Source organism: Lampetra planeri, chromosome 27, assembly GCF_965212315.1.
Source record: "Lampetra planeri chromosome 27, kcLamPlan1.2.h2, whole genome shotgun sequence".
Classification (NCBI taxonomy): Eukaryota; Metazoa; Chordata; class Hyperoartia; order Petromyzontiformes; family Petromyzontidae; genus Lampetra; species Lampetra planeri.
This window is the reverse complement of record NC_136133.1, coordinates 9,135,481-9,150,212: the sequence shown is the minus strand read 5'-3', so window position 1 is coordinate 9,150,212 and position 14,732 is coordinate 9,135,481. Positions and strand designations below refer to the sequence as shown.

The window sequence follows — 14,732 nt, the reverse complement described above, 5'->3', positions numbered from 1 at the left end:
CTGTCTCATTAACCTGCCGCGCCGGGAGATCGGTTTTTTCCGGCGACCTGTGGGGAGCCTCACCTCAAACCGTGTCTTTATTTTGTTCCGGAACACGCAGACGTGTTGTTGATAATATCGATACGATTTAAATTCTTACGACTATGGTTGTATATATGGACTAATGATCTCCAGGTACAATCTCACACAGACAAGCGCCCCTATCTAGGTGGGATCCTATCCAGATGGGGCCCGATCCAGGTGCCTCTATTTATGAGTTGGAGAGTACCCCCCTCCTCCCTCCCCCTTATGAGTGACGTTTTGAACCCTCTTGGTGATGACGAACGAGCCCCTCCCTGCCCCCCCCCCCCCAAATAAAAAAAAACGAAATGTCCCACCCCAAAATGTGAGACCAGACAGTTCACACTTCCCTAATACACTTGGGGAATGTGAAAATTATCGAGCGACTAGTGGGGGGGGGGGGGACCAATTAGCGGTGGCGTTGTTGTTTCTGGCTGTTGTTATAATTATAGAGCACTTAGCACTATTTGCTATGTGACGTCTCACTGGGTCACAGTGAGATAACAGCGTGGACTGTGTATAATTATAAGTTATTAATAGTCTTGTGTGGACGCGGTGAGAGGGTGGGTATGTGGATCTGTGTATCGGTGTGTGTGTGTGTCCATTCGGGTTTTTTTAATGTGTGTGTTACATTGCCGTGGTGCTGGCCACCCACCCCCTGGTGTGTCGTGCCTGCCTTCATAGGTGCAACTCGCTAACAGCACTTTGCCCAAAAGTCTATTAAGGCTATACGGGGGATCTTTGTCTTGTTAACATCGCCACTAGAAAGACAAAGGCGGCCGGGCGTGGTGATGCTGCCCTTCATAGATGCTACTCGCGAACAGCAGTTGTCCAAACAGTCGGTTAAGGCTACACTTTGTCAAGATTTAACTGGGGATATTGGTCTCCGTTCACAGGTTTGCTGATATGTGCATGTGTAGTGACATCGCTGGATGTCAACATGTTGGGTGCAGTACCGGCCCTCGAGGAGCACGGCGTGCGATGTCGCGACATCGCGGACACCACAGTGGTGTGGGTGTAGTACCGACCCTAGAGGGGCCCGGTGAGCACTGAATGATAGCGATAGATGTCACCACGCTTTGCATGCAGTGCCGACCCTACAGAACAGGGTGTGTGGGTGCAGCCGAAGGATGAGGTTATTCGAGGCCATGGTACCCTGGTTGACCTGGGAAGACATGTGACCAGTTAAGTCTACAAAGGGGCCCCAAGAGTGGGCTAGCGGTGGTCACGTGATTGGGACCCAGATCCTTCCCGAGGATTCTGTAAGGTGGACGTGGCCAAGGGCGGAGCCGGCCACGCCACAGAGAATATAAGCCGGGTCCCGAGAGGGACCGGGGTTGTTGTTCATCCTGGAAGAATCCCTTCATCTATGTTCTCCGTTAAACAAGTCTCCAACACGTCGACCCGGGCCGAAGCTATTGGTCCCGGTCCATCGTGGCAGTTACGTTGTAACTAGTGTAGATAGCCTGGTAGTCACCACCATAGGTTGTTATTATGTTAAGGGCAAAGTTACCCCGTGTGTTGGAACTGAATAAATGTGTTGCCTCCAAGTCTACGTCTGCGACTCAGTTGAACCCATTACACATGCATGTGTGTGGGTGCGGTGGTGCAGTGGTAGCGTGCTGCGCTACAGATCCCTCTACCCTAGTTAGATTCTCTCTCACGGCCAACACCATTGACGATTATCTGAACCGGTCATGGGCGTCCCCTAAGTCGACTCAGCCTCAAATGGGAACCCACACTTTATCCGCCACCTCACGCGATCTGCCGATGGACTAACTGTGCCGTACTCGTTTATGCTGCTGGCAGGTCAGAGGAGCGAGGGAGAGATTTAAGAACATCGCCAATGTATTCAATGGCCGCGCCGGGAGGTCGAATTGAATCGACGATACGTGGATTGAAATGCCATTGTGCTGATCATTACACACACCACCACCTGACCCACTTATGATTATTTTGATATAACAATTAGCAATACGGAAGTCGCCATTATTTATTAACGTATGCAACTTTTAGCAAGACACACCGACGACATTCTACAGAGATTCAAATCAACACAGCCATCAAGTCGTTAAATATCAAAATCCAAAGCGATTCCGTGACCACACAAGCAAGCAATGGGGGGTCATGCATTGTGCTCTGAGACATTTCAGAATTAGCATCATCATCTTGGGCCACGATCGATCCACTGCTGAATGAAGGCCTCCATCTCCACACCGACGCCAACCCTCATGCTGGCGCGGTTCAAAAACCTGCAAAAAGATTATCGGTCGCATTCCTTCCTCTTGGATTGTTATGACAGTTAGCATAGCCAGTGCGAAAACATACCGTTCAAGAAACATATCTTAGTAGGTTATGGTTCTGGATTCGAACTTATCATGACAATTTCCATTGCTGACCGCCCTATAGCGCCAGGTTTGGCTGAACAAGACGTGCAGCTGTGTAAAGCTTTGGAATCACTTAGCAGCAATAATTTGCCTTTCGAGGCCATATTGAAGTGTTGTTGAACCCCCCCCCCCTCCGATGCTCCACCACTTTCGCTCTCCCACCGTGCCAACTCGCCGTGCTGTATCCGCCCGGCGTTCCGCACGTTGTCGTGAGCGTCGCTCCTTCGCTGCAGCGAGGGTCTCGCCGACAGCTTCCCGACAGCATCTTTACACTCGGCCAGCTATGGCATCGTACTGACTGATGCCAATGCGTCCTGTAATTATGTTGTCGCGTGTCTCGTCAGTTCAGTAGCTTGGGGCGCCACCGTGGTGAGATGTTAACTACCTCTCCTAGTATACAAGACGTCGTGGGTTTTAACTCGACCCTGACTGACGCCTGTATATTTGGAGTTTGCGTGTTTCTCTCCCCGTGTTCATGTGGGTTTTTTTCTCCTGGTCCTCCAATTGTTCTCTCTACATTTAGAAACAAAATGCATTCAGAGTCTTTGGCTGCTATAAGTTCCACGCGATAAGTCACTTTATTAAGCTATCAGCTCTGATCAGGTGGCTTCTGAAAAAGAGTTATTTATCTCAATGGGCCTTACCTGGTAAAATGTATAGGTGATGACAGTCGGTGGTGGCATTTAAATGAAATCCCGTGTATTGGGAGGTTCTTAAATCAGTCGGTTCGGATTGGTCTCGACGCGGGTGTAGACACGCCATGTGTGCGCTTCTTTTAAACTGTCGAGTACGTGCAGGGCACGTGGGACACAATCGACAGTCGGTTGAGCCGCTGGCTTCGTTGTTGTCGGTTAACATTACCTGTTTTTCTTTTGTCGGGTTGGTGACCCCCGGCTCACTCTGGAAACGAGACCCCCAACCTGCTCTCTGGTCGAACAAAACACGCTTGAAACTTGATTATAAGACGCAGCACGAAAAGTGTTGCTTTACATTTCCGAAACCTGGCCTATCTCTCGTCTTCCCGGAAAGAGACGCGTGGTAGGGGTCAGGGACATTTTTCAGTTCCGGCAGCAATTAAGCCCTGATCTATGATATTTATATTTTTTACACAGAGTAAATTACATTTGTATCATTAAACTAAATTAACTCAAAAGGAAAATTGACCAGCATTGAGCTGCGTGCCTAGACACCTTTGTGTGGCAACTGTAGGACTAAAAAACGCCGGAGAACGGCATTTGGCTAGATCAATATTGAGCCACTGATCGTAAGCGTTGCGGCTACAAAGGGATTGATCTGTTCAGCTTCAAACACCTGTTGGTGAACATGATGGGAATGTCATAGCTGAGATGGATTTGTGGAGTTTAGCAACAACAACAAAAAAGGCAGTCTGAGAAATGGAAGAGGTTGAGATGACGAGGGTGGGGAGAAGAGCGAGAATAGAGCGCGATGGTTTTCACGAACGTTGTCAAAACGTCGGGAGATTACATCAGAAGGATAGTTACGTGAAAGAGAAAGATGGTGGTGGAGGGGGGGGGATTGGATTCGACGTTGTCAACGACATGGAGATGGATCCAAGATTGTGGGGGGGGGGGGGCTCGTGTAAGGGAGTCCACATGAGTTGTCCTGGGTTACCAAATACTCATTTGATGCTGAGTCGACCCATGGGAGGCCCAGGACAGGCTCAGATAATCGTCGCTGGTTTTGGCCGTGAGCCGGAATCGAAGTCGAAGCGACGGGTTCGTAGTGAGACGAAGGCTCGGAAGAACAATGGATTGATGAACGATGATTTACAGTCCTTTGTGAGTCCACTGTTAGTTGCGGGGCCTCACCACACGGCGCGGGTGGTGGTGCTGTTTGGCCGATTCTTCACTCTGTCGATTGGTGTGGATTGTGATGAAGGACGTTCCCAGGACAGCCGTCAGATGTCACTCTCGACAAAAGTTAGCCATGGCCCGGAATCAAACTAAACTGGCCAGGTTCATAACCACCATGGCGATATGGTTTTACAACTCTACGTACACACAGTCACTTCTGAATTACACGGGTTCCGGATTAACGGTGCTTTAAAAAGAATGCATCTCTTGTTTCGTGCGCTGGCTTAATAACGAACTCCTGCCAATGAATGCATAAATAAATAATACACTACTCTCAACTCATAGTGGGCCATTGACTCACATGACCCGGAACACATTGGCCAGGAAAACCGATTCTGTCAACGAGCAATACACTGCAGCCACGTTTACACATTGTGTCCTCTCCTCCTCGAATACTCTGGACTATCCAGAGTTTATTTTAATTGCAATAATATTTTTTTGTTACAAAGTGTTAGCAAAAAACCCTCATTCCACCCACAATGCAACGATAATTACTCCACACCATCCAGGGATTTTCTCACGAAATTACCGAACGCTGTCCTGGTGGTTTAAGCAAGAAATCAATCGCCACTGAAAATAAAAAGACATTCAACCACGCAGATCCGATTAGCAAGGTTGGCTACGTACGGTGCCAAATAAGTTCAACACACATACAAAACAACCATCTTCCCAAATACAAATCCGCATGCTCAAGCCATCTCAGCCACTCCGCTTCCGCGTTTGAAACTGAACAGATCCGTCCCTCTGTAGCTGCCATGCAGAATCTTGCCGCTAACGATCAGATAGAACGCGTTGCGGAACGAGCGATTGAACGCCGCGAAGAGGATGGGGTTCATGGTGGAGTTGATGTAGGTGAACCAGTTGGCCACGTCCCATACCAAGGGGTCGGACGCGTAGCCGAGCAGTGGCTCGGAGGCGGCGACGACGAAGAAGGGGACCCAGAAGACGACGAACGCGCCCATGATGATGCCCAGCGTCTTGGTGGCGCTGTGCTCTCGCTTCATGGCGCTCCACCGGCTGCGCACCGCCGCGTCGGCCGATCGCGTCTGGAGCATCGCGATGCTGATCTTTCTCGCCTGGGCCCGAGCCATCACGTACACCTTGGCGTACGCAGCTAGCATGAGCAGCATCGGGGTGACGTAGGCGCACAGCGTGTTGGTCAGCGCGAACTGGACGTTCATGAAGACTGGGCAGTTGTGCGGACAGGTGCTGCTGGCCACTATGTCCTCGATGCCCGCGATGTTCCACTCGAGCATGTATGAGAGGCCGTAGATTATAAAGCTGGTCCAGCAAAACACAAGCATCCTGCCCACCAGTTTCTTGGTCACTCGCTGCTCGTAGCGCAGGGGGTCGCTGATGGCCACGTAGCGGTCGATGGAGATGCACGCCAGATGGAGGATGGACGAGGTGGTGAGAGTGTAGTCGAACCACGTGTGCATCTTGCAGAAGGTTTTTCCATAGAACCAGCACGTGTAGGCGGTGCGTGTCACCGCGTAGGGCATCACCATGACGCCCACCAACAAGTCGGCGGTGGCCAGGGATATGGCGAAGGCGTTGGTGCGCGTCTGAAGCTGTCGGAAGTAGAGGATCGAGGTGATGGTGAGGATGTTCCCCAGGGCCGTGGTGGCGATGACGAGGGAAAAGCCTCCGATGAGGATGTCTCTCTCGCCGTCGCCCAAATCCGGGGGACTGCAGTTGAAGTTGAAAAATGTCACGACGCACACGGGGGCCACCAATGTGTTGGTCGCGTTGTGAGTTTTCATCGTTTGTTGTTTGTTATCTTTTTTTCGGAAATGCGCGATGCGAACACGAGATGGAGAGTTAGCCGCTAACTCGTTCCCGCGGTGCTCATCATCTGTTGAGAAAGCACGGGGGGAGGGTGGGATCGAGCGATATACAGCAGGTGAATCGCCAGCCGTGTGAGTACAACAGCAGCACGGCTTAACTTCTCACTCGATATTTGTTCTCGGTGGCTCGGAGCAGAAGATTAACGGCGTAAGGCTCTACCTCTAGACGAGTTCAAGGTACGCCCATCCACGATCATCCCATATTATTCTTGCTCCGCTCTACATAGATAGTGTTCCAATAATGCGTTGGATAGGTTTAGCACAGAGTTAGGTGAGATGGATGTGGTTTGCCAAAGTAATTACCGGATCGGGGCTCCCTACTGTTCTGCCTGAAGTATGGACTGCGTATCAGCATCATATCGTCTATGTGTGTATTCTATGAACCTTGTTTCATGCTATTATGGTGGAGGATCATGGGTAATTAACAGGTGATACAGGATTAAAAAGAAAAAAATATATGTTAAAAACTAATTTGTTTAGAAATGCTTCCTTGTGTTTAGTTTGTGGTCCTTCCCCCACACCTCCGATTAGCGTTGTTGTCTACGTACGGTGCCAAATAAGTATAACATACAGACATCAGGATTTACGTGTATAGGAAGCTTACCTGATGCCACAGCTATTTAAAGTGCACTTACAACACCTCTCATATAAACCATTCTGATGCCCGGCTGAATGATATCAGCTGTCCCTGTGCGGCACGAGCTGTACAAAGTAAGGGAATGCAAATTTAAGCACTGGACATGTCAGCAGGGGTCATGTTGCTACGTGGGTTTTTTTTCCAATAGATTTGCGAGTAAATAAATACTACCTTATATACATGCTGTGAAATGTCGACTTCGAAGGTATAATTGTATTATTGTATTGAACAGACGGTAAGTCACTATGAGATCTCTTTTACCAGTGGCAAAATATAGTAGTAGGTTTTTACCCTTTTAAACTGGTACAAAACTGACACCTTTATTCAAGGCATCATGTTTGCAATAACCACAACACAAGTAATCAAAAAAGCAAACAAAAAGAAGCAACTCTGATAATGATAATAATATGCACTGTCCTTGAAGTTGATTGGTCCACACCCGAGACGGCTTTCTTTAGAGCCTAGTCCCCATTGGTGTTGGACCAGATGACACGAGAAGGCGTACAACTCAAACACAGTGCAATATCAGAGTATTGAGAGCTCGGGGTAAGCATTTACACTATGAGATCTCTTTTACCAGTGGCAAAATATAGTAGTAGGTTTTTACCCTTTTAAACTGGTACAAAACTGACACCTTTATTCAAGGCATCATATTTGCAATAACCACAACACAAGTAGTCAAAAAAGCAAACAAAAAGAAGCAACTCTGATAATGATAATAATATGCACTGTCCTTGAAGTTGATTGGTCCACACCCGAGACGGCTTTCTTTAGAGCCTAGTCCCCATTGGTGTTGGACCAGATGACACCAGAAGGCGTACAACTCAAACACAGTGCAATATCAGAGTATTGAGAGCTCGGGGTAAGCATTTACACTATGAGATCTCTTTTACCAGTGGCAAAATATAGTAGTAGGTTTTTACCCTTTTAAACTGGTACAAAACTGACACCTTTATTCAAGGCATCATGTTTGCAATAACCAAACATGATGTGTGGACCAATCAACTTCAAGGACAGTGCATATTATTATCATTATCAGAGTTGCTTCTTTTTGTTTGCTTTTTTGACTACTTGTGTTGTGGTTATTGCAAATATGATGCCTTGAATAAAGGTGTCAGTTTTGTACCAGTTTAAAAGGGTAAAAAACTACTACTATATTTTGCCACTGGTAAAAGAGATCTCATAGTGTAAATGCTTACCCCGAGCTCTCAATATTCTGATATTGCACTGTGTTTGAGTTGTACGCCTTCTCGTGTCATCTGGTCCAACACCAATGGGGACTAGGCTCTAAAGAAAGCCGTCTCGGGTGTGGACCAATCAACTTCAAGGACAGTGCATATTATTATCATTATCAGAGTTGCTTCTTTTTGTTTGCTTTTTTTACTACTTGTGTTGTGGTTATTGCAAACATGATGCCTTGAATAAAGGTGTCAGTTTTGTACCAGTTTAAAAGGGTAAAAACCTACTACTAGACGGTAAGTCATTAGTTTGAATATATAAGGAATGAATGGGTTAGAATCCACCGGCCGCCCTGGAAAAGTCCGTGGTTATGTGTCAAACTTAAAAATGCTTCACTCAACAGTAGACGATAAGGAACCCGTGACCACGTTTGTAGGAGTAGACCATTGTGTGCCGCCGTCACGGTGCAGATTTGCCAAATTAAAGAAGAAGATTATACCGTGAAGTACTTAAATTACTCAACTCTAGTCTGGACGGCATGCCTTGTTCCCTACTGCGCAAAACCTTGCAGGACCCTCCTGACAATGAGTTATGAGACTCAATGAGGCTTTCCGGACTTGGCTTTCCGAGCGTGACAGTACGAAAAAATATATATATATAGTTTTTTACGTAACTATTGGTAAGGCAATCACCAATTATTTCGGAAAGAGTCAGATCTCCCAACTGCACTTCTATGCTCCTAGGTTTTTTTGCTGCACGCCTTAATCAATGCGATCTGACCAGCGTGGTGAAGTATGATCAAGATAGCCGGTATTGTGCAGGAACAATCGTGTCCGAGTGATAAAGGACTGTACATGTGCATTAGCACGGCAATCGTCGTTACAACGTTTGACGTCTATTTGGTTTATACCTGGGGGGCCGTTAGCTCACCTTTACCCGAGACGGAGACTCGTTCGAATGACCCTCGACCCAGGTCACCCCCTTGTGCGACGGTCTCGAGGTGTCGATACAATCTCGCCTGGATAAACAAAGTCCGATCACTTCGTCTCTTCGTCTCTGTGTGCACCCCTCTCCCCGCCTCGTGGTGCTGCCGCGATGTGGACCAACCAGGTGCCCGGCCTGTGTGATCCATGCCTTTATATTCGCGCGCGCGTGGCATCCCCCGAGCATTCGCGTACCTGGGTGCCCAAGCGCTTCACTCCTCGACCAGCCAATCACCCACACACGCACCCACCGTTCTCACCCATAGCCCTCACATCATTCCCCACCGACATCCCTCCCTCCCTCCTCACCCATAGCCTTCACATCGACTCCACCAACCTCCCTCTTTACCACCCACCCTCCTTCTGACCCATAGCCCACTCACCCACCCACCGACCCACTCACTTATTTAAACCAACCGTGCCTTTAAACCACCCAGCTACCCCTCTCACCACACTATTCCCGGCTCTAATCTACCTCTAACACAACTCTATTCATGAAACTGTTTAATCCCCCACTCACTCACCGACTCATATATTCACTCACTCACCCTGCCGCTTGCTGACTCAACATATAAAAACCTCATTCGCTCATTCAATCACTCCCTCATATATCCAATCACCTATGCACCCACCTACTAGAACATTCATTCTTTCATTAATCCACCAATGAATCTATCAGTGCCTCCCCATCCATCACTACATTCAGGCTTACATGATCACCCATCCACTTACCCCACCGACCCCACCACATACTCATTCACTCATTCACGAGTACAACACACAAAGACCCCCCGTATAGCCTTAACAGGCTGCTGGGCCAAGTGCTATTTGTGAGCAATTATGAAGGCTGACACGGCACACGAGGGAGTGAGTGGCAAACACTACGCCCGGCCACCTTTGTCTCCCCAGCGGCGATATGTATACACCGCACTAGGTACTCATTTGAGGCTGAGTGGACCTAGGGGAGGCGCAGAATTGGTTCAGATAATCGTCACTGGTGTTGGCCGTGAGCGTGAATCGGGTCGCCGAATCCGTAGCGCAGCACGCTAACCGCTACACTACGACTCTGCACATTCACGAGTACACCCTCTCACTCACCCATTCACTTATTTAATCACTTAATCAATCATCCACCCACACACCCACGAGCGTGTTCAATCACTCACTCCTTCACTCATCAACCCTCTCACCTACTCACACACTCACTTATGCAATCACCCACCCACTCACTCGCTCATCCATCCACACATTCACCAACCCACCTTACCGCCACCAACCACTCATCCACTCATTAGTCAACCTGGCCGCCCCGACCTCCCTTAACGACCCCTAGCCTCTCCGACTAATGCACTGCATCCCCACGGTAGCACTCCTCCCCTCGTTAGCTCAAGGAGCTAAGCGGATTATAAGATAGGGCGCACGTCTCAGAATAAATTCGTTCGAGTAGCAGAGGGATTTGACCCGCAAGGAATTAATTACGCATTTTTGTTTCACGGTTGATGCCCTACTCGCCCGCGCCTGCTAAATTTACCGTAGGTGGTGCGGAACACGTGAACCATGAGATGTTGCACCTATTTCATTATATACGTAAACAATATGTTTCGGGCAATGGAAAAAGGCGCAACCCTGCAAATGCTCGATGGCGATAGGGCTCTCTACTCAAGGGAGCCTCTCCAGAGGGAGAGGCTGGGGGGGTATGTTTGGCCTACTATTCCACACTGGCCAGACATATTTTAAGAGGAGTACCCACGCTTCTTTACCCCACCACACGCGCTCTGCTGGGTGGACGGAGGTTTACCCACGTCTGCTGCAGTGGTATAACGGTGAACATATCGCACTTACAATTCCTACAGGTCACCAGTTCAATTCAATCTCCCGGCGCTGCAGTTGGGGGCCGCCCATAAATGACGCCAGTCACCTGGTGGGGGGGGGGGGGTCAGACATTTGTGACGATGTGTGATGAGACAACACGTTCTACGTAATTAAATAGACTTGTTAATAAATGTTTTCTCCTACAACATCAGAGTACAGCGCCACATTACAATGGCAATAGTTTAAAGCGATTTGAAGCATGTTTTTTTTGGATGGGTGGTGGGCAGAGCTTTGTTACGTCATATTTGAGGGGGGGTCTGACTTTTTGTGACGCCGTGTGACGACGGGGGGGGGGGGGGTCAAAAATCGTCCAAAATCGCGTGACATCATTTATGGACGGCCCCTTGATACAATGCGCCAAATGTTATTAAATTCTCACCTCTCTCCCTCTCTCTCTGCTGTCCATCATGTAGTATGCGAATCTGAATTGGGTGTACGTGAAAGCGAGTGCATCTGCAGGTCGCGTGTGGTGGGGTAAAGTATGGGTACTCCGGCCTCTTGAAACACGTCTGGCCAGTGTGCAGGAAGAGAAAGCCCAATACCCCCGTTTGGTCATCGCAGTTGAACGGCTGAACAAGCTCGAAAATCTATTTAGAGTCGTCAGTATTCCACAAATCGGTTTATTATCGCTGCAGAAGCACAGACAAAGGCACGTTTTTCGCATCTACTCGAGTTTGTTCTGATGTATTCGTTCGATTCGCATCTGGGTACATCACGGCATAACTTGCAAAAAACTATAGCATCCATCGCAAACACAATGATGATAATAATTAAATAAAGAATAACAATCTACCTCCAAGCTTGCAAGACAGTCACTACGATAGCAACAGCAGCATCACAACTCATCATTACCTAACCCTACTATAACTATTTCACCTATTTTTTTTTATTGTACCAGGTAAAGCCCACTGTGCTATTATCTCTTTGTAAGGAGCGACCTGGCCGCAAATGATCGCTCAACGAAGTAGCGTATCATGTGTAAATATATGGGAGCAGCCAAATAATTCAAACGCATGTTTATTCTAAGTGTGTAGGGAAAAACCGGAGAACCCGGAGAACCCGGAGAAAACATGCAAACTCCAAATATACAGGCGTCAGGGTTGGGATCGAATCCACGATCTCCTGTATACTAAGCGAGGGAGGTAACATCGCCACCGTGGCGAGCCTAAGAATATAGACTTCAAACAACGATTCATACATGACAAGGCTATGTTAGGAATGTTACACACGATAAAAAGATTTTCTCACGTGCAAATTAAATTATTTCAAAACAGTATTTAAATAATAGGGTGGGCAAAAAGTCAGAACACGTAGAGTTATATAATTTATTTTAACACTGGCGTTACAAATGCATTCTTTAGGTTAATATTTTAGCTTTTTATCATTGTTTATATCTATTTTTTTCCATCTTTTCAGATGGACATTTCATAATGGAACGAACATTGACGAAAGACTAACGAGTTAAATTCGTTTACTTTTTTATGTATGTTAAAGAAGACAGTCCAAGTTCCAAATTCATTCAAAAAGAGAATTCATGCATGCATTAATGTCAATGGAAGTCAGTTTCAACTTTTGTTAAAATAAATTAAATAACCCTATCATGTAATTTTTGGAAATAACTAAAATAACCCTGTTTCATGACTTCTAATCCACCCTATATAAGCTGCATTTGTTCGGTTATTTGTGACCGCGCATCATCATCATCATCATAATTTTTTATTATTATTCTAATTACACTGAAAAACGCGATAAGAGCAACTCGTGGATCAGAGGGCACGCACAAGGCACAGGGAGACATCATGTCGACTCCATGAGAGTCAGGCTGGCTCGGGCAGGACTTGTCACTGCAAGGAAATGACCGCCAGTAGTCGAGACTAACCACGGAGGAACACATGCATGTGTTAGATGGATTGCTGCAGTGAGAGATGGGATGAGTTGGTGGGGGGGGGGTGAGGTAGGCCTTCATCCAGCAGTGGATAGAGAACAGCTGCTGTTGCTATTGCTGCTGCTGATGATTATAATTACTTTTCTAACCTCCTAAAGTTGAATAGATCCGTCCCTCTGTAGCTGCCGCGCAGAATCTTGCCGCTCATGATCAGATAGAATGCACTTCGGAACGAGTTGTTGAAGGACGCAAAGAGAATGGGGTTCATCGTGGAGTTGAAGTAGGTAAACCAGTTGGCCACGTCCCACACCGTCGAGTCCATCCTGTAACCGATCACCGGCTCCGTGGCCACCACCACGATGAAGGGCAGCCACACGATAAACAGCACCACCATGATCATGCCCAGGGTCTTGGTGGCGTTGTGATCCCTCTTCATGGCGTTCCACTTGCTCTGCATGGTTAAGTCGCTTGCGTTGCTCGCCCGGACCTGGTCTCCTAGCGAGCTGATCCTCTTCGCCTGATTCCGAGCCATCACGTAAATCCTGGAGTATGCGGCCATGATGAACAGCATCGGCAGCACGTAGGCGCCCATGGAGTTGGCGAGTCCGAACGGGACGTTCATGAACACAGAGCAGTTGTCCGGGCAACTCTTGGCAGCGACCACGCTCTCGATGCCATTGATGTTGAGCTTCAGCATGTAGGAGACACCGTATGGGATGATGTTGCCCCAGCAGATGGTGAGCATCACCGCCAGTATCCTGTAGGTCACGCGTTGATCATAGCGCAGCGGGTCGCTGATGGCCACGTAGCGATCAATGGAGATGCACGCCAGGTTGAAGATGGAGCACGTGGTGAAGGTATAGTCAAGCCACGTGTGGATGCGGCACATGAGCTGGCCATAGAACCAGCAGCTGTAGGCTGTGCGCATCACGGAGAAGGGCATGATGAGGCAGCCCACCAGGAAGTCGGCGAGGGCCAGCGAAAGGGCGAGCACGTTGGTGCGAGTCTGCAGCTGCCTGAAGTAGAGGATGGAGACGATGGTGAGGATGTTGCCCACCACCGTGATGGTGATGATGATGGTAAAGACGCAAATCAGGACCACGCGTTGCGGCTGGGTCAGCTCGGACAGGGTGCAGTTGAGGTTGTAGAAGGAAACGTTGCACGTAACCACTTTTTGAACCGTTTCTTGCAACATGGCGGGGGTGCCCGCCGGGTGACGTAGTTGGCAGAGCGTTGTGACGTCACGACTCGATCATCTCACTGTCAAGGACGAACATCTGCAAGGAGCAACGACGAGGCGGGTGACAGCGCTGGCGCATTTGCAGAGGTTCACTTTTCGAGGCCGCGGCCGCCCTGGTTAATACTTCAGGTAGTATTGACCGTAATAAATGCAATTAACTACGTGTAGCCTGCTGTAAAGAGGCCACGAGTGACATGGTCCAAATGTTGGCAAATTTGAATAAGAAACATTTGCTGGAAAATTGTTCAAGCTTAGCAGGACCATCCTGGAAAAGAGTATTGAGATTCAGTGTGGCTCTCCTGGGTAAATCATTATTTGAATCATCTTAATCCATAAATGGATTATCGTTGTTATTTTTGAACATCGAGAGCTATTGAAACTCACTTTGAGACAGACTGAAGGGCAGACAGACACTTGCAGAGGGGAGGAATGGAGAGAAGCACAAATGAGAGTTAGACAAAATGTAATCCCTCGCAGACGCACAGAGAGAGGAAATGGAAGATTTTGGTCACGGGATTTGTCTAAGCACCGTATTAGAAAGTTTTCAAATGTGGGTCTTTCCCATGGTCATTGCGTAGGACATACATTGGGGTGTAAGAGGAACACATGGGAGTTATAGAGAAACACATGGGAGTTATGGAGGAAAACATGGAAGTTATGGAGGAATCCATGTGAGCTATGGAGGGACATATGGGAGTTACTGAGGAACACATGAGAGTTATAGAGGAACACACTGGAGTTATGGAGGAACACATGGATGTTATTGTG

General features: G+C 48.0%; 1 protein-coding gene across 1 annotated transcript; it reads right to left on the bottom strand.

Moving 5' to 3' along the window:
* Positions 1-2,035: 2,035 nt before the first annotated feature.
* LOC144727925 (uncharacterized) lies at positions 2,036-13,919 on the bottom strand. The gene is made up of 3 exons (XM_078607055.1): positions 12,874-13,919; positions 8,915-9,177; positions 2,036-6,176 (listed from the first exon to the last, which is right to left on the bottom strand). The coding sequence occupies exons 1-3, from the start codon at positions 13,917-13,919 to the stop codon at positions 5,011-5,013; spliced, it is 2,475 nt and encodes an 824-aa protein (XP_078463181.1). The 3' UTR covers positions 2,036-5,010.
* Positions 13,920-14,732: the final 813 nt, after the last annotated feature.

What these genes read in the sequence shown, in the direction of transcription:
- LOC144727925 (XM_078607055.1), bottom strand. Translation starts at nt 13,919, where the DNA reads ATGTTGCAAGAAACGGTTCAAAAAGTGGTTACGTGCAACGTTTCCTTC. An exon ending in GATCTATTCAACTTTAGGAG is followed by an intron (nt 9,178 to 12,873) that starts GTTAGAAAAGTA and finishes CGAGGAGTGAAG; the next exon opens with CGCTTGGGCACCCAGGTACG. An exon ending in AGTCTCCGTCTCGGGTAAAG is followed by an intron (nt 6,177 to 8,914) that starts GTGAGCTAACGG and finishes CTTTCTCAACAG; the next exon opens with ATGATGAGCACCGCGGGAAC.